Source organism: Eriocheir sinensis, chromosome 50 (assembly GCF_024679095.1).
Source record: "Eriocheir sinensis breed Jianghai 21 chromosome 50, ASM2467909v1, whole genome shotgun sequence".
Taxonomy (NCBI): domain Eukaryota; kingdom Metazoa; phylum Arthropoda; class Malacostraca; order Decapoda; family Varunidae; genus Eriocheir; species Eriocheir sinensis.
The window spans coordinates 5644327-5662174 of NC_066558.1; the positions used below are offsets into that span (position 1 = coordinate 5644327).

At 41.9% G+C, this 17848-nt stretch overlaps 2 protein-coding genes across 11 annotated transcripts in view; one reads left to right on the top strand and one right to left on the bottom strand.

The window, feature by feature from the left end:
• The first annotated feature begins 165 nt into the window (after nucleotides 1-165).
• LOC126982303 (mitochondrial inner membrane protein OXA1L-like) lies at nucleotides 166-11655 on the top strand. 8 transcript variants are annotated; one of them, XR_007735041.1, is made up of 12 exons: nucleotides 166-321; nucleotides 1550-1783; nucleotides 2365-2461; nucleotides 3069-3257; nucleotides 4522-4665; nucleotides 6159-6244; nucleotides 6718-6882; nucleotides 7660-7767; nucleotides 8560-8728; nucleotides 9527-10129; nucleotides 10231-10346; nucleotides 10473-11655. XR_007735041.1 is itself a non-coding variant. In XM_050834297.1 (10 exons), the coding sequence occupies exons 1-10, from the start codon at nucleotides 232-234 to the stop codon at nucleotides 9682-9684; spliced, it is 1440 nt and encodes a 479-aa protein (XP_050690254.1). In that variant the 5' UTR covers nucleotides 166-231; the 3' UTR covers nucleotides 9685-11655. The 8 variants fall into 8 exon arrangements, 1 of the variants encoding a protein (XP_050690254.1); XR_007735042.1 differs by having other exon boundaries at nucleotides 10231-10320; nucleotides 10447-11655; XR_007735043.1 differs by having other exon boundaries at nucleotides 10231-10279; nucleotides 10406-11655.
• A 1096-nt stretch (nucleotides 11656-12751) lies between these two features.
• The window catches only part of LOC126982304 (tubulin alpha-1 chain-like), a 35294-nt gene continuing 30197 nt past the window's right edge, over nucleotides 12752-17848 (bottom strand). For 2 of the 3 annotated variants that reach the window (XM_050834300.1, XM_050834298.1), the window contains exons 9-10: nucleotides 17265-17454; nucleotides 12752-14307 (exon numbers count right to left, since the gene is read on the bottom strand). In XM_050834300.1, coding sequence (XP_050690257.1) covers nucleotides 14210-14307; nucleotides 17265-17454 — 288 coding nt within the window. In that variant the 3' untranslated portion in view covers nucleotides 12752-14209. Of the gene's footprint in view, nucleotides 14308-17011; nucleotides 17103-17264; nucleotides 17455-17848 lie in introns of all 3 variants that reach the window. The other variant, XM_050834299.1, reaches the window with a different exon arrangement.

The window sequence follows — 17848 nt, forward strand, 5'->3', positions numbered from 1 at the left end:
GGATAGTTAAATAGTTTGTTGCAACCTTTCACGTTTCTTCCTTTCCTCTGCATAGCCCGGCCAGGAAGTGTCCCAGGTCTTCTTTTTCAGCTCCACACATGTCGCATTTCGTTTCTTCTTGCCGGTGTCTGTTAATTCCTATAATAATAAAATAATAAGCTCTTGCTCTTGCTCTTGCTGTACAGTCTTGGTCTCGGTCTTGGCACTCGGCGCGGCACAAGGTAAACAAACATGATGGCCTCCCTCCGGCTGGCCTCACGCGGGACATTTTTTGTGGTGCTGCCCCGCTGCCCGGCGCCCACGTGCAGGGTGTTCCTGAAGGTGAGGTCCTGGGGAGTGGATACACTAGTAGGGGCAGGGTGGTGTGTTGGTGTTGTGTATTTGTGGTGTTACGGGGTGGTGTGGCGGGGCGCGCCGGGTGGTGGCGTGGGACCTGCCGGGTGGTGGCGGTGGTGTTGTGGTGCTGACAGGGTGGTGGTAATTGGGTTAAGATTCGTTTTAGTGCCGTGCCAGTATTTCATTACCTACCTTATGAAACATCAGTAGCTCTTCATATATCTTTTCTACAAACGTTCAGCAATCATGGAAACGCTTTCAAATCCAATTCAGGGACTATTTATTGTTGAAAATAGGAGATAATATTCACGAAAGTGTAGCCTCCTCTAGCGACGGCCGCGGCGACGGTGCCGCCAGTATTGCGTTAAATACCTCCTCGCAGAAATAAGGTGCATATACATGTAGGGGGGGTCCAGGGGGGCATAGCCCGCCCTTGTTAGAAGGGCGAAGCCCCCCCCCCTCGTTAGCAGGTCATGAAGTTCGGTTGGAGTAATTTAAATATGCTCCCCCACCCTAAACCCTCTGCAAGCTATTTTGTGGCTGCGGCAGCAGCACCGTCGCCCCGGCCGCCACTAGAGGAGGCTACGCTTTCGTGAATATTATCCCTATTTTCAACAATAAATAGTCCTTGAATTGGATTTTGAAAGTGTTTCCATGATTGTTGAATGTTTGTTGAAAAGATACATGAAGAGATAGTGATGTTTCATAAGGTAGGTAATGAAATACTGGCACGGCACTAAAATGAATCTTTACCTTGGTTTCTTTCCCCCTAAACTTTTAATTGATGTTACCTTAATACACCTTAGTGTGTATTTTCCTGTTGTCTTGACATAATTGTGTTTTCCTGTAGCCTGTTCCTTTCATGACATTCCCAAGAGGTCTCAACCCATTTCTTATGCACACTAATATTGAGCGCTCTTTTTTTTATTTTTTTACATCAAGGGTCACGGCTCAAGGGCAACATAAAGAGTACACACACTAAAAAAAAGCCCGCTACTCACCACCCCCATAAAAGATAAAAGTAAAGAGTAGCCAAAAGAGAGGTCAATTTTCTTGTAGTTTGTTGATATACAGTAATTGTGTAGCCTGTTTCTCCTGCAGCATGTCCCAGAAGCCTTAATCCATCTCTTGTCCTCTTGTGTACCCTGTGTCCTCTTCTTTTACCCTTTCTCTTCTTCCTTCTCTCCTATTTATCATTTTATTGTTTTCGCAGGAGTCACCATGTCGGGCAATTACTGCCGCCGCCGCCTCCAGCTACCACACACGGTCATCATGTTGGGGGAGGCAAGGAGTGGGTGGGGGGCTGCCTCGCTCCCCCCTCCACTCCTTCCCCCGCCCCCCAGCCTCCTCACACCTCCTCACCCGCACCGCCCTCGCCTCCCCCCTCCTCCTCCCCTCCACGCCAACACACCGACACATGAGCTCCTTCAGTGAGACGATCAGGAACGTGAGTGTGCGATGGTTGTTATTTTGTTTCTTGTTTTCTTCGTCCTTATTTTTGTTTATTTTTCATTTTCCGTTTCTTCTTTGTTTACTTTTTCTTCGTTATATTTTTGTTTTAGGTTTATCTTTTATATTTCTTCTATTTCTTCTACATTTTCTTCCTTGTTGTTGTTCTTCATTTTTGGGAATTGCATATTTTTCTTCTCTTCTATATCCTCTTTGTCTCTTTATATGTTTCTTCTTTCCTTCTTTTTCTTTTTTTCATTTTTGTGTTAACTAGTCAATGTACCAATCAGTCAGTCAGTCAGTCAGTCAGTTAGCCAGTCAGTTTACTAGTCAATCTCTTAATCACTCAGTCAGTCAGCTAGTCAGTGAATCAGCTAGCCAGTCTTTACCAGCCAGTCTATCGGTCAGTCAGTCAGCCAGTTTACCAGTCAAAATCTCAGTCAGTTAGTCAGTTAGCCATTCATCTTATTTTTAGGCCTTTTAGTCCTTTATGTATGTGAAAACCAATGCCGTTGAATAATTTGAAGCAGTTTATATGAGAGGCAGCTGACCCTATGTACGTCTTGATGTACTCCCAAGGTATTCTCAGTGCGAGCGTCGTCACCCCCGGCTGAGGGTGTGGCTGGTTTTGTGGACGAGGCAGCAATACCACCACCTCCAGCGCCATCTGTTGCCGGTGGGTCAAGGCTCCTTTAGAGAGAGAGAGAGAGAGAGAGAGAGAGAGAGAGAGAACAAATGAAGTTTTTAAGTGGAGGATATGAATGAGAAATAATGGAAGTAAGAGCGAGAAATGGATTTAACATACACACACACACACACACACACACACACACACACACAAAGGAAATGGACTTACCAACACTAGAACAAAGAAGAGAAAGGGGAGACCTAATACAAATCTATAAATTATTGAGCAAAATGGAAGAAGTAGATAATGAGGAATTACTACTAAGAGAAGGAAGAAACGTCAGCAACACACGAGGGCACAGTAAAAAATTGAGGAAGGGAAGATGCTTGAGAGACAGAAAGAAATATAGCTTCCCGCAAAGAAATATAGAGGTTTGGAACAGACTTAAGTGAGGATGTAGTATCGGCGAGGAGTGTGCAAAGCTTTAAGGAAAAGTTGGATAAATGCAGATATGGAGACGGGACCACACGAGTGTAAGCCCAGACCCTGTAAAACTACAACTAGGTAAATACACACACACACACACTAACCTCACCCCACCCCCAACACACACACACACCTTCCCACTTACACATATCCCCTCCTCCCTCCCCAGACGCAGTTGAGTACATCCCGCTTCCGCCTGCCCCACCTGAAGCCGTGGCCCCGGTCCTCAATGCCCTTGGGGAGCCCACCTTCCAGAGCATGGGGCTGGGCGGCTGGACCCCCATCGGCCTTATCCAGAGCGCCCTTGAGACGCTTCACGTCACCTGCGACCTCCCGTGGTGGGGAACCATTGCCATCGGTAAGTAGGGGAGAGTTTTTTATGATAATTTTTATAGATTCCCTTTGATAGGAATGTAAGGCAGGTGTGTGTATGGGGGAGAGGTGATAAGGGAAGGGAGAATGTTCTCTTGGTTGTTTCAGGAAAGGGAGAATGAGTGGAAGGAGAGGAAGGGAAGCTGTGTTGTGTGGAAGATAGGAGTGTTAGGCAGGTGTGAGTATGGGGGAGAAAGGGAAGGGAAGGGGGGATGCTGTTTTGGTTGTTTCACTTTCAGTTTGAGTGTTTTTTGTGCGATGTTAGAGCTGTTTTTTTTTTATTTATTTATTTTTTATTTTTACAAGAGGAAGCAGCTCAGGGGCAACAAAAAGAAGGTGCAGAAAAAAAGCCCAGTAATTGCTGCTCCTACAAAAGCTGAAAGTGAAGAGTGGCCGAAAAGAGAGGTCAATTTCAGGGAGTGTTTTTTTTTTTTTTTTTTCTTTTTCTTTTTTTTTTCTTTTTTTTTCTTTTTTTTTACGGTTTGAGTGTTTTTGGTGTGGTCATAGAGGTGCTTCTTAGTCTGGTTTATCTGTTTTATTTTTTTGGTTGTTATTGTATTTGATGTGTATTTTTATTTATTTTTTTATTTATGTTTCTTTTATGTTATTTTATATTTTTTTGTTGCTCATATTTTTTATTTATTTGATGTTCATTTATTTTCTTTTTCTATGATTTGTTTTCTTTATATTTTTTTTCTTTTTCTCTTTTTTATTTCTTCTCTGTCTTCTTTTTCTTCTATTTCTTGATGCTTTTCTGTCTCATGCTTATTTTTGTTTCATTTTCTTCTGTTGCTTCTTTTTTTATATCTTCTTTGTCTCCTATTTATTTCTTCTTCTTTTTTCCTTCTTCTTTTTCTTTTCATATCTGTGTTAACAAGTGCAGTTCTTTTATTTGATGTGCATTTGTTTTTCTACATATCTTTTATTTACATATTTCTTTTCTTATTTCATGAGTATTTATTTATTTCATTCATCGACTCATTTATTTCAATTATTTTGATGTCGATTTTACTTATTTATTCACTTGATTGCTTTCTTTCTTTATTGATGTATCCATGTATTTTATTTCTTTATTTGACTTATTTATTTCATACAGCAGTAACAAGCATTACTAGACCCCAGTCGTAAAAGCAGTAGCAGTAGTAGAAGTAGTAGTAGTAGTAGTAGTAGTAGTAGTAGTAGTAGTAGTAGTAGATGCTTTGTTGGTACATTTCTCAATCTCCTCTTCTCCCCCTCCTCCTCCCCCGCAGCCACCGTCATCCTCCGCACCCTCATCTTCCCGCTGGTGGTTGTGTCACAGCGCAACGCCGCCAAGATGAACAACTACATGCCCCAGCTGCAGGTCCTCCAGATGAAGATGACCGAGGCGAGGAATGCCGGCGACCAGCTCAACGGTGAGGACTGGGGGGGAGGCTGGCTGGGCTGGCGAGGGAAAGGGGTGAAGGGAATAAGAGGAGGTTGTGAGGAGAGGAAAGGAAGGAAGAGAGGAGTGTAATGGGCATCTGTGTGTTGAGGGAGGGAATAAGGGAGGGTGAAGGGAGGATGTTGTGGGAGAGTGAGAGAGAAAAGAAAGGAAAATAAGAAGATAGGAATGGGGTTGTGAGGAGAGGAAAGGAAGGAAGAGAGGCGTGTAACGGGCATCTGTGTGTTGAGGGAGGGAATAAGGGAGGATGTTGTGGGAGAGTGAGAGAGAAAAGAAAGGAAAATTAGAATATATGGAAGGGGTGAATGGAAATGTTAATGTGTATTTACCTAGTTGTGAAATACAGGAAAAAAACTGTACTAGGCTCGTGCTGTCCCGTCTCCATAACGCTTATTGTCCAGTTTGGGTTTAAATTCATGAATCGTTTTTGCACACACAGTCTCCTCGTCAAGTCCATTCCATGTTGTTATGCTTCTGTATGGAAAACTGTATTTCTTGATGTCTCTCCTACAGTCGCTCTTCTTCAATTTCTTACCATGTATGTGTGTGGGTGCGTTTGTGTATAGTAAAGAGGAAGGGGAAGGGACGAAGGAAAAGGAAAAACGGAAAGTAAGGTTGGAAAGTCCTGTGCAGATGTAGCTAATAGATGTGGAGTAGAGGACCTGGAAACAGTGCTCAGAAAGGGAAGACTCCGATGGCTTGGACATGTAAAGAGAGCAGGGGAGGATACAGTGCTGGGAGTTGTGGAGAGATTGGAGGTAGGAAACGGTACTCAGAAGGGAAAGACTCCGATGGTTTGGACATGTAAAGAGAGCAGGGGAGGATACAGTGTTGGGAGTTTTGAAGAGATTGGAGGTAGGAAACAGTGCTTAGAAGGGAAAGACTCCGATGGTTTGGACATGTAAAGAGAGCAGGGGAGATACAGTGCTGGGAGGTCTGGACTTATTGGAGGTAGAAGGAAGAAGACCAGTTGGCAGACCTAGGAAAACGTGGAGAAGGTGTATACAGGAAGACTTGGCATTGATGGGATTGGATGAACATCGGGCAGAAGACAGAGTAGAATGGAGGAGAGCCATAAAGCGTCCAACCGCTCAGGAAGAGTGAAAATGGATGGTAAACGAAATGATGATGATGATGATGAATGTGAGGGAGAGTTTGAAGTATGTAAACACACACACACACACACACACACACACACACACACACACACACATAAAAAAACCCCATTAACTATACTCTTTTTAGGAGCAGCGAGTAGCGGGCTTTTTTTTTATTATTGTTTCCTTTTTTGTGCCCTCGAGCTGTCTCCTTTGTTATAAAAAAGAAGAAAAAAAGGGGGGGGGACAAAGATGCAAGAAAATTCAGCCACCCCAGTTTTTTTCTATGTATTTTTTACCCTTGAGCTTTTTCCTTTGCTGTCATAAGAAGGAAAGAAAGCTAACGTGCCTCCCTCTTCCCCGGCAGCGGCGCGGTACAGCCAAGAGATGGTGATCTTCATGAAGGAGAAGAACCTGAGCCCGATGAGGAACATACTGGTGCCTCTTGCCCAGGTGAGTGACGCGGCACTGTGGCACCCTCTTGACCACACCCCATATCTATTCTCTTTCACCATCTTGTCTCGGAACATTGATTACTGCAGCCAAAGTCGAGGTACAAAAAGGAAGAAGTCACTACATATTTTTTTCTATTAACCCGGTAGCAGTGACAGGCTAAATTTGTGGCTTTACCATGTACCAGCGACGGGCCAAATTTGTGGCTTTACCGTGTACTGGCGACGGGCCAAATTTGTGGCTTTACCGTGTAGCAGCGACGGGCCACATTTTTGCCATAATATAAACCCCCCAAAATAGATGATGCATAAACTGATCACAAATGCATTGATATATATTATGAAATGGTTTGTGTGAGTGATGATTTTTTCTCATTTTTCTTGCTTAGAGGGACCATTAAGAAACATGATCCCCACTGCTACCAGGTTAACTAACACTACCTCCCTCTCTCTCCCTTCTTCCCCCCCAACCAGGCGCCCATCTTCATCAGCATGTTCATAGGGCTGCGGCGGATGGCCAACCTGCCCGTGGAGAGCCTGGGGCAGGGTGGCATGTGGTGGTTCGTTGACCTCACCCTGCCTGACGCATACTACCTCCTGCCGATCATCACCTCATGTACCATGCTGGCCACGATAGAGGTGAGGATGTGACCTGACCTGACCTCGCTTGATGACCTGACCTTGCCTGATATGACCAAATGACAACCTTACCTGATATGACCTGGCTTGCTGTCATTCATTCAGTTAATTATTCATCTAGACACTCAAATAATCAGTCAATTAGCCAGTCACTTAAATTACTTCGTCTTTAATTAGGCCATCAGTCATTCACTCGGCTATCACTTAAGCAGTCAGTCTCTTAGTCAGTTAGCCCTTCAGTCAGCCAGTCAATACTTTAGTCAGTTGGTCAGCCATTTAGTTTACCAGTCAATCTCTCAGTTAGTCAGTCATTCAGCCATTTAACTAGTCAATGTACCAGTCAGTCAGTCAGTCAGTTTACTAGTCAATCTCTTAATCAGTCAGTCAGTCAGCTAGTCAGTGAATCAGCTAGCCAGTCTTTACCAGCCAATCTATCAGTCAGTCAGTCAGCCAGTCAAAATCTCAGTCAGTTAGTCAGCCATTCATCTTATTTTTCAGCCATTTAGTCATTTATCCAGTCAATCATTCAGCCAGTCAGTCAGTCAATGTACCAGTTAGTCAGTCAGTCACCCATTTATCCTACTTTTCAGCCATTTAGTCATTTAGCCAGTCAATCATTCAGTCAGTCAGTTAGTCAATGTACCAGTCAGTCAGTGTACCAGCCAGTCAATATACCAGTCAGTCAATGTACCAGTCAGTCAGTCAGTGTACCAGTCAGTCAGTCAGTCAGTCAGTCAATGTACCAATCACTCACTCACACACACCTTCTCTCCACAGCTTGGCACTGATGGGGCCAGACTGTCCGGGCAGAACATGCAGTATATGAAGTATGTGTTGAGGGCAATGCCACTCTTCATCTTCCCCTTCACCATCAACTTCCCAGCTGTGAGTATGATGGTAGTATAGAGGAGGAGGAGGAGGAGGAGAAGGAGGAGGAGGAGAAGGAGGAAGAGGAGGAGGAGGAAACTATAGAACCCAGAAAACATTGACTTACTTTATTTTTCCTTGTTTACTTATTCACCTGTAGTAGTAGTAGTAGTTGTAGTAGTAATGGTAGGAGAAGGAGGAGGAGGAGGAGTACTTATATATATACCAACATTCTCCCTCCTGTCTCCATTTCTTTCCCTCCCTTACCTTCAAATATCAACCCATTATTCAAAGTTCCGTTAATCCATCCTCCCCTCAATACGTCTCACCTCTCTCCCCTGTTTGGCTGTCACCCCATTTCTCAGCAACATTGATAATAACACCTTTCTTAGTTACTACCCCATCACCTTTAGATAACACCCCATTTCTGAAAGCTATAACCCAATAATTGTCTCCCACATCTTTTTTTTTGCATAGAGCACCTTCCTCTCCCTTCCCTCACTTTCTTGCAGCCTCCTCCTCCCTTCTTCCCATCATCTTACCTTGACATTTATATATATAGACAAGCATTCATCATCATCTTTTCCTTTCTACACACTCCCTTTCATTTTCACACCTCCCGATATTGACCTATCTCCTCCCGAAATTGACCTATCTTTCGGCCAGTCCTCTAACTCTTTTTAGGAGCAGTGAGTAGCGGGCTTTTTTTTTCATATGTTTCCTTTTTTTATGCCCTTGAACTGTCTCCTTTGATGTAAAAAAATAAAAAAATAAATAAAAAAAACTGCCGTGCCCCTCCTCCCCCGCCAGGCTGTCTTGTGTTACTGGGTGTCGACAAACTTCTTCTCGCTGATCCAAGTTGGCTTCCTGCGCATCCCAGCCATCAGGGAGTACTTCAGGATAGAGAAGCTCGTCGCCCACAAGAAGGAGTCTCTGCCGCAGAAGGACAAGAAGGGGCCAGTGGAAGGCTTCAAGGAGTGTAAGCATGGGGTTGTGTGCTGTTGTGTTGGTCAGGTTAGGTTAGGTCAAGTCAGGGGTAGTTGTATGACCCTGGTGGCAGTCTGACCCTTCCTCTGTACCATGAACCTAAAGGAACACATTTGACAAGGCTTTCGTTGGAGTTCTGGGCATTTCTAGGGGTAGTTTTATGACCCTGGTGGTAGTTTGACCCTTCCTCTGTACCATGAACCTAAAAGAACACTCATTAGAACCTGACTGATCTCCTTTATGGCCTTTGAAAGTAGTTAATGTGAGGGGTGGAAGCATCTGAGATCACTGACCTATCTCTCTGTCTGTCTCCACTTTCAGGCTTTTCATTTTTCAGCACATCAGAGCCACACTAGAAGCATTTCTTAGTATTTATCTTTGTCGTTTCTACACTTTTCTAACTTGCCATATTCCTTGAACGCGATTTATACACCCAGAAAGTGGTTTTTTTTTTACATATACAGTTGTCCATCAAATAGTACGGTTTCCAATAGTTTGGTTTTGGTTTCATGTGGATTTTCTAAGAAGATTTTTTAGGATTTTTAAATTTCCCGGCGAGCAGGAAATTTAAAAATCCTAAAAGATCTTACATGACAATCCGTATAAAACCGAAACCAAACTATTGAAAACCATACTATTTGAGGGATGACTGTATTTATCTCATTTCTACACTTTTCTAACTTGCCTTATCCCTTGAACACGATTTATACACCCAGAAAGTTTTTTTTTTCACATATATTCCCATTCAGTTACTTACTTTTCATGTCTCACCCTGCCTCTCCCTCCCCAGCCTGGCGGAACATGAAGATCTCCAGGGAAATTGAGGACCGTCAGCGCTACGACGAGATCAGGTTCAAGAAGGCGGGAACGGGGCCTGTCGTGCGGACCTACAAGCACGACCCAACGAAGAAGGTCATCAACGTGCAGGCCAAGGTCAAGGCCAAGTGAGGAGGGAAGGTGAGGGAGGAGAAAGTGATCGTGTTCGAAATTAGAAGTGAAAATGAGAACGCTTGTAACAGAAGTGAGTAGGGACAGTGAGCAATTTTATGTTCGTCCATAGAAGTGAAGGTGAAGAGAAGGTGAGAAGATTGTGAAAGTGAAAGTGAAAGTGAGTGTGTGTGTGTGTGTGTGTGTGTGTAGAAGGGAAGGTGAGAAGCGATAAGAAAGTGATCATGTTTTTGAGTAGAAGTGAAAATGAGAAGGTTTTGTAAGGGTTAAGGTTTGAAAGAGAAAGTGAAGGAGGGCTTTAGGAAGGCAATAGAGGGAAAGAAAATGAGTGTTAGTTAATAGAAGTGAAAATGAGAAGTTTTTTGAAGGTTTAAGGTTTGAAAAGAAAGTGAAGGCAATTAGAGGGAAAGAAAATGACTTAGTTAATAGAAATGAAAATGAGAAGGTTTTGTAAGGGTTAGTGTTTGAAAGAGAAAGTGAAGGAGGGCTTTAGGAAGGCAATAGAGGGGAAGAAAATGATTGTTAGTTAATAGAAATGAAAGTGAGGTTTTGTAAGGGTTAGGGTTGGAAAAGAAAGTGAGAAGAGTTTGTGAAGGTGAGAGGAAAGAAAGTGAAAGTGAGGAGGGGTTTGGGAAGGTGACAAAGAAAATGAAAGTGATCAGGTTTATCAATAAGTTAAAATGAGAAGGAATGGAAAAGAAAGTGAGAAGGGTTTGGGAAGGTGAGAGGAAAGGAAGTGAAAGTGAGGAGGGCTGTGGGAAGGTGACAAAGAAAAAGAAAGTGATCAGGCTTATCAATACAAGTGAAAATGAGAAGGGTTGGAGGTGAAAGTGAAGAGGGTTGAGAAAGAAGGTGAGAAAGGTAAAGAAAGTGAATATGTTTATCAGTAGAAAGTGAGGATACAGTGAAAATGAAAGTGAGTGTGTGTGTAGAAAGGAAGCGAAGATGATGAATGCTTGTATATATATGTCCAGGGAAGATGAAGGGACTGAGAGAAGGTCTGCAAGAAAGTGAGGGAAGGAAAATGAAGGCGCTATATGCAGAAAGGAAGGCGAAGGGGAGACATTAGAGTGTGCTTATAGATCGAACAAAAATGACGCCATGTAGTTATGAAGAGAATGGGAAGAGAGAAGAAAAATATAAAAAAAGGTGTATATAAGAAGGGAAGCAAGAGTATATATTTGAAGCCAAGAGGAATGTAAAATAAGCAAGTCTTTCCTCTTAATTGAGTCTCAGTTTGAAGGAAGGAGATGATGAAGGCAGGAGGTGGTATGAGGGTGGAAGGGAGGATTGGGAATAGGGTGGAGGAGTGAGTAAAAAGGAAGGAAGGAATAAGAGTTGAAAATACTATTGTTATTTAAGGAAGACTGGAGGAGGAAGGGAAGAAAAGAAAAAAGGGTTTGTTATTAGTGAAGGAAATAGAGTTGAAAGTACCATTGTTATTTATAGAAGACTGGAAGAGGAGGAAGAGGAAGAGGAGGGAAGAAAAAGAAAAAAAAGGCTTGTTATCAGTGAAGGAAATAGAGTTGAAAGTAATGTTCTTAATTATAGAAGACTGGAAGAGGAGGAAAAGGAAGAAAAGAGAAGTGATGGAAATAGAAATGAAAGTACTATTGTTAATTGTGAAAGACTGGAAGAGAAAGAGGAGAAGGGAAGAAAAGAAAAGAGGCTTGTTATCAGTGAAGGAAATAGAGTTGAAAGAAAAAGGAGATGGGAAGAAAAGAAAAAGGGTGTGTTATTAGAGTGAAGGAATAGAGATGAAAACTGCAAGAGGAGGAAGAGGAAAAGAGGAAGGAAAGGAAAGGAAACAGAAACCATGGCATTGTAAGTGTGTGTGTGTGTGCGTGTGTGTGTCCTCCGATCCTATGTGTAAGAGGATCTGAAGGGAATCACACACTACATCTGTTTATATATATTGTACAGACACTCCTTGATGCTGTTGAGTTAATAATAAAAGTGTGAATTCTTATCTCCCACGGATGTCAATTTAGTGTTAGTGAGTTTGTGTGTCTGTTTAAACTCACTGCTGCCGTCCTTGTATTTATCTGAACTTTTTAATATGTACCTTGCTCGCTCAAGTCTTCTCTTATTATCATTTACTCTTCATATTTACATTTTCTTATTCTCATTTACTTCTTTATGTCTATCTATTTACTTATCTATCTATCTATTTAAAACTTATTCAGATATTGTAACTCATCATTGCCATCTCCACACATGTTATTTTTACACTTCAGTCTCTTCATACATTATTTCTGTCTCCACTGTTTTCATATTCTCATTCCACCTCACTTTTTATTTCTATTCACATTTTCAGTTCATTCATACTTGTTATTTTCACATATTATATCCCTGTCTCTCCACACATCACTTCTTCCACATTCTTATTCCATTCACGTTCTCATTCCTTCATGCTTATTATTATTATCACTCATTATCTCCATACACTTAAATCCAAACATAACTTTTCCTCTCATACTTCAGTCTTTACATTTTGATCACTCCACACACTTCACTCCTTCTGCACACTCATTCCATCACACTTATTTACTTCCATGCCAAGGAAAAACAGGTTAGTAGTCTCATTCCATCACACTTATGCCAAGGAAAAACAGGTTAGTCTCATTCCATCACACTTATGCCAAGGAAAAACAGGTTAGTCTCATTCCATCACACTTATGCCAAGGAAAAACAGGTTAGTCTCATTCCATCACACTTATGCCAAGGAAAAACAGGTTAGTCTCATTCCATCACACTTATGCCAAGGAAAAATAGGTTAGTCTCATTCCATCACACTTATGTCAAGGAAAAATAGGTTAGTCTCATTCCATCACACTTATTTGGTTTTATGACAAGGAAAAATAGGTTAGTCTCATTCCATCACACTTATTTGGTTTTATGACAAGGAAAAATAGGTTAGTCTCATTCCATCACACTTATTTACTTCCATGCCAAAAAAAAACCAGGTTAGTCTCATTCCATCACGCTTATTTGGTTTTATGCCAAGGAAAAACAGGTTAGACTCATTCCATCACACTTATTTGGTTTTAAGCCAATGAAAAACAGGTTAGTTCAGGAGTTAGTGTTTCTTGCACAGTACACAGCCGCCTCAACCCTTCTAAACGCTACAGAATCCCCTTCAACACACCCATGGTTCCCTTCAACAGGTCACATCACTTGGTTGTCTGAGTATACAGGATAAAAACAGTAAGGCACACATAACTACGTGGTCTAACCCTGCAGATGAAGGGTGTTACATCTATAAGTTACTCGTACATATTATCCCATGAGCATTATTTCATTCATTGGTTTCCTTATAGAGTTGAAAGCTTTAGTAAGGCACACACGCATGGCTACAGGATCTAACCCCATGAGTAAGGTGTTCCATTCTTAAATACAGTGTTAGATTCCTTATGTAGGTCTCTCAAGTCTACCATTCATTCATTATTTTTTTTCTCCTATTATTGAGGAATAAGACACCCCCACACACACAGCTACATTCCTTGGTCTAACCCAACAAAATAGTGTTAGTTTACATGATTAAAGCCCCACAACCAGCTTCCATGTCAATTTTTTAAAAGTAAATTATCAATACACATTTATTGTGCATAGTTAGTGTCAGATTCCTCACTGAGATCTCGCAAGTCTACAATCCATCCTTCATTTTTCATCATGGCATTGAGGGCGTTAGTAAGGCACACATGCTTATGGTCATGATCTAACCCAACAGAATAAGGAAGTTTTGTTTTCTCTCTACATGGCAAAATCCCACAAAAAACATATTTCATAGTTAAATCAACTTACATTTTTCTTGTACTGTGGATGAAAGAACCAGTAATGGAAACACTTACACACTCACAAGGTTTGCACCTTGCTCAGGCCAAAAGGTTTTCTACTGAAAAGTAGTAGTTACTGCGCCCCCTTGAACAAGGTGGGTGAGAGGGGTTGAGATCCTGGTTTTGCCCAGAGATCGGCAAATGAGCTCTTAAGCGCTTTCTGCGAGGGTACTGGCAATCACGAGTCTAACACGTGATCAGACAATGAGTGAATTACATATAGTTGTAAATCTACTTGATGAACCCAAACAAAAATAGTGATCCCTACATATCTATATGAGCAAACGCCTTCACACAAAACCCTTATAGAAGTCTATACATGAGTGGACGGTGGGTGGGCCAAACGCAACAACTGTGTGGCTGTGACGGTGATGCAAACATGAGTGGTGACGAGGATGAGATGAGGCAGGAGTGGGGGCAGGCAGGCCTTCCTTCCCTCTCCCTCTCCCTGACTTGAAAAGGTAGAGAATGAGGGAGGGAAGATGGAAGAAAATGAGGGCAGGAGTGATACCCAGACCTCTTCCTTCCTTTCCTCTTCCTTTCCCTGGCTAGAAGAGGTAGGGAGGGAAAAAGAAGAGGAGAGCAGGAGGTGGTAAGAGGTAATGAGTCAGAGGAGAGAAGAGGTAGGTAAAGAGGGCAAGGGGGAGGAAGGAGGGGAAGGTAGTGATGAGGGAGGGAGGGAGGTCATCTCAGTAGTCTTCATCCTCGTCATCTGGGTTGGACTCCTGGACCTCAGCGTAGTCCATCTCCAGCGCGGCCAAGTCCTCACGCGCCTCGGCAAACTCTCCTGCACACACACACACACACACAGAGGATAAAGAATAGGTTACACACAGGAATACAAATGCAATATAATAATTAAACTGCATGAAAAGTTACTGATATCGGCTGAATAAGTTTAAATTATTATGTAACAAAGAATACGGTTAAAAGTAGGAAAGCATACAGTTAACCCGGTAGCAGCAGGGATCATGTTTCTTAAAGGCCCCTCAAAGCGAGAAAAATGAGAAAAAATCATCACTCACGCAAACCATTTCATAATATACGTATATCAAAGCATTTGTGATCAGTTTATGCATCATCTATTTTGGGGGGTTTACATCATGGCACAAATTTGGCCCGTCGCTGCTACACGGTAAAGCCACAAATTTGGCCCGTCGCTGCTACACGGTAAAGCCACAAATTTGGCCCGTCGCTGCTACACGGTAAAGCCACAAATTTGGCCCATCGCTGCTACCGGGTTAAAAGTAGGAAATAATATGGCTAAAAAACAACATACTCATTAAAATACATGAAAAATTATTGATACTGGCTTGAAAATCTACCTCTCTGCCTTCATAGCATACATAATACACTTTTTCTCTTGTGGGTGTATAGATCTAACATAATATTTTGACAGATAGAGGAATGAACTACTGTGAAATCCATGTATTACTGAGGAATTAGTTAACTCACAGGCGGGAATGACAAAATGGGAAAGAAATATGACCAGTGATGATTTGTAGGTAAACATTTTAATACGGTTTGCACTTCCGACAAAGATGCTACCACAGTAAAGGCTAAGAAATACGGCTGATTAGGAGTGATAAACGTGAGGTGAGGTGTGACTTGAGAATTACTGACACAAGAGAGCTGAAGAAAACAATTTGTAATGACAAGAAACTAAAAAGGAAAGAGAAAAGATGAAATAGATGAAAAAAGTAAGAGTAAAAATGAAGTTAAGACAGAAAATAATTGAAAACAAGAGAAAGTAAGGAGGAAAAGATGAGAAAATAATAACTAAAAAGAGAAAAGATGGAGAAGAGGAAGTAAGAAGTAAGAGATTAGCTAGAGAAAAGTAATACAAAAGAAGCTAAAGAAATAAAAAAAATTGAAGAGGAGGAAGGAAGAAATGAGAAAAAAAATGTAAATAAAAGTTTAAAAAAAGATAGAGAAAAAGTGCTGGTTAAAAAGACAGAAAAAAATGCTGTTTAAAAAAGATAGAGAAAAAAATGCTGGTTAAAAAAGATAGAAAAAAATGCTGGTTAAAAAAGATAGAAAAAAATGCTGGTTAAAAAAGATAGAAAAAAATGCTGGTTAAAAAAGATAGAAAAAAATGCTGGTTAAAAAAGATAGAGAAAAATGCTGGTTAAAAAAGATAGAGAAAAATGCTGGTTAAAAGATAGAGAAAAAATGCTGGTTAAAAAAGATAGAAAAAAATGCTGGTTAAAAAAGATAGAGAAAAATGCTGGTTAAAAGATAGAGAAAAAATGCTGGTTAAAAAAGATAGAGAAAAATGCTGGTTAAAAAAGATAGAGAAAAAAATGCTGGTTAAAAAAGATAGAGAAAAAAATGCTGGTTAAAAAAGATAGAAAAATATGCTGGTTAAAAAAGATAAAGAAAAAAATGGTGGTTATAAGAAAGTGAAAAAGAAGTGAAAGAAATTGAACAGGGAAAGTGAAATTGATCAAATAATAAATGTAAAAGTTAGATTATCTCTCAAACATTTACCACCAACACCAATACATCAGCCTTTCTCCACCACTACACTAACACTTTCCAATACCACTAACATTACTACCACTGACCACCACCACTATCTGCTGCCACCAACAACCACTACCACCACCACCACCATCATCTGCTACTACAACCACTAACAACCAACATTACTGCTACCACCACCATCATCTGCCACCACCAGTACTAATTACATCACCACTGCAACCACTAACAACCAAACTGCTACTACCACCACTACCAACGACCTTTACCACTACTACTACTACCACATTACCATGACCACCCTCACTACAAAACGGTCAACTACTACTGTAAACATCACTAACTGCTACACTCGCCACAATGAAAGTGCCACAATGCATATAACACTCAGGCTTAGGCCGTGGTGGGCAGCAGTACACTCAACCCTCATTGCCCTGGCCAACTAGTGCCTCTGTGGTGCAGTGGTCAACCTGCCTAGCTGTGAATTTATGGGCCCGTGTTTGAATCCTGGCCCGGGCAGTTGGCGTTCAGCTCACCCAGCTGTTCATCCTTCCTTTCAGGATGGTTGATAAATGTTTACCTGGGGAAACCTTGGAGAGGTAACCTGTGGTAACCCAGCGGTTACACTGGCCCTGTGTCCCGGGGTGATGGGTTATATCCTGCCACAGGCTCAAGGGCCAGTGTGACAGAGATGAACACTGAGGCCATGTGCAGGTTTAGTGTATACCCCTAACTTTACCCAACTTCATCTAAGATGACCAAGTATTAAGCTGATGTCATGTTTGAGATAAAATAGATTTGGAAATCATTACAAACAAGACTTTGATGAACATTTCTCAGTGGAAGAAGGAAACAAGCTTCATTTTGACACAAAACTGGGCACTTTCACTTAAGGCTTGGGACACAACCACTAACACACCATCAATAGCAACCACTAGTACAACTACCCACCCTTTGTAGCCACTACCATCTCTAGCTACCACCACCACCACCACCACAAGACACACCATCACTCATCGTAATCAGCAGACGAAGACTCCACCTCACTGTAGTCTGCTTCGAGAGCCGCCAAGTCATCCCGCGCCTCCGCAAACTCCCCTACACACACAAGGTTAGGGAAGGTGATAAATATGGCAGGTGAAAAGGTGAAATGAGATGAGTGAAAGGTAAAGGAAAACAGGATAGACAGCCCACCCCAGGTACAAGAAATTATCAGGTGGGCAGGACAGGTGAAGGAGAAAAAAAACCTCTCCCCCTTACCTTCCTCCATGCCCTCGCCCACATACCAGTGGACAAAGGCACGCTTGTGGTACATGAGGTCAAACTTGTGGTCGAGGCGCTCCCAAGCACTCTTGATGGCCGTGGTGTTGGACAGCGCACACACGGCCCGGTCCATCTTGGCCAGGTCGGCGCCCGGGACCACGGTGGGCGGCTGGTAGTTGATGCCCACCTGGGACGGAAGGAGAGGGTGAGGGTGGGATGGGAGAGCGGTTGGATTGATTAATGTGCGTGGTTGCTGTAAATGTGGGTGACTATTTTATTTTATTATGGTTGGAGAAATTAGGAGAATAAGGAAGTAGGAAGAAGGGAAGAAAGGAAGGAGAAGGCATAAGAACAGAATAAGGGAAAAAAGGAGAGAAGGAAAGAGGGGACAAAATAAGGAAAGGAGGAGAGAAGGAACAAGAAAGGAATAAGGAAAAGGAACAGATAAAGAAAAAAGAGAAGGAAAAAATTAGGAAAGAAGAATTAGAGAAGAAAGAGAATAAGGCAAGGAAGTAAGAAAGAACAGAATAAGGAAAGGAAGAGAAGAAAAGAAGGAATAGAATGGGGAAAGGAAAGGAAAG

Coding starts and splice junctions, on each gene's coding strand:
- LOC126982303 (XM_050834297.1), top strand. CDS start 232: ATGATGGCCTCCCTCCGGCTGGCCTCACGCGGGACATTTTTTGTGGTG. Junction 3,258..4,521: donor GTGGGGAACCATTGCCATCG/GTAAGTAGGGGA, acceptor CCTCCCCCGCAG/CCACCGTCATCCTCCGCACC. Junction 4,666..6,158: donor TGCCGGCGACCAGCTCAACG/GTGAGGACTGGG, acceptor CTTCCCCGGCAG/CGGCGCGGTACAGCCAAGAG.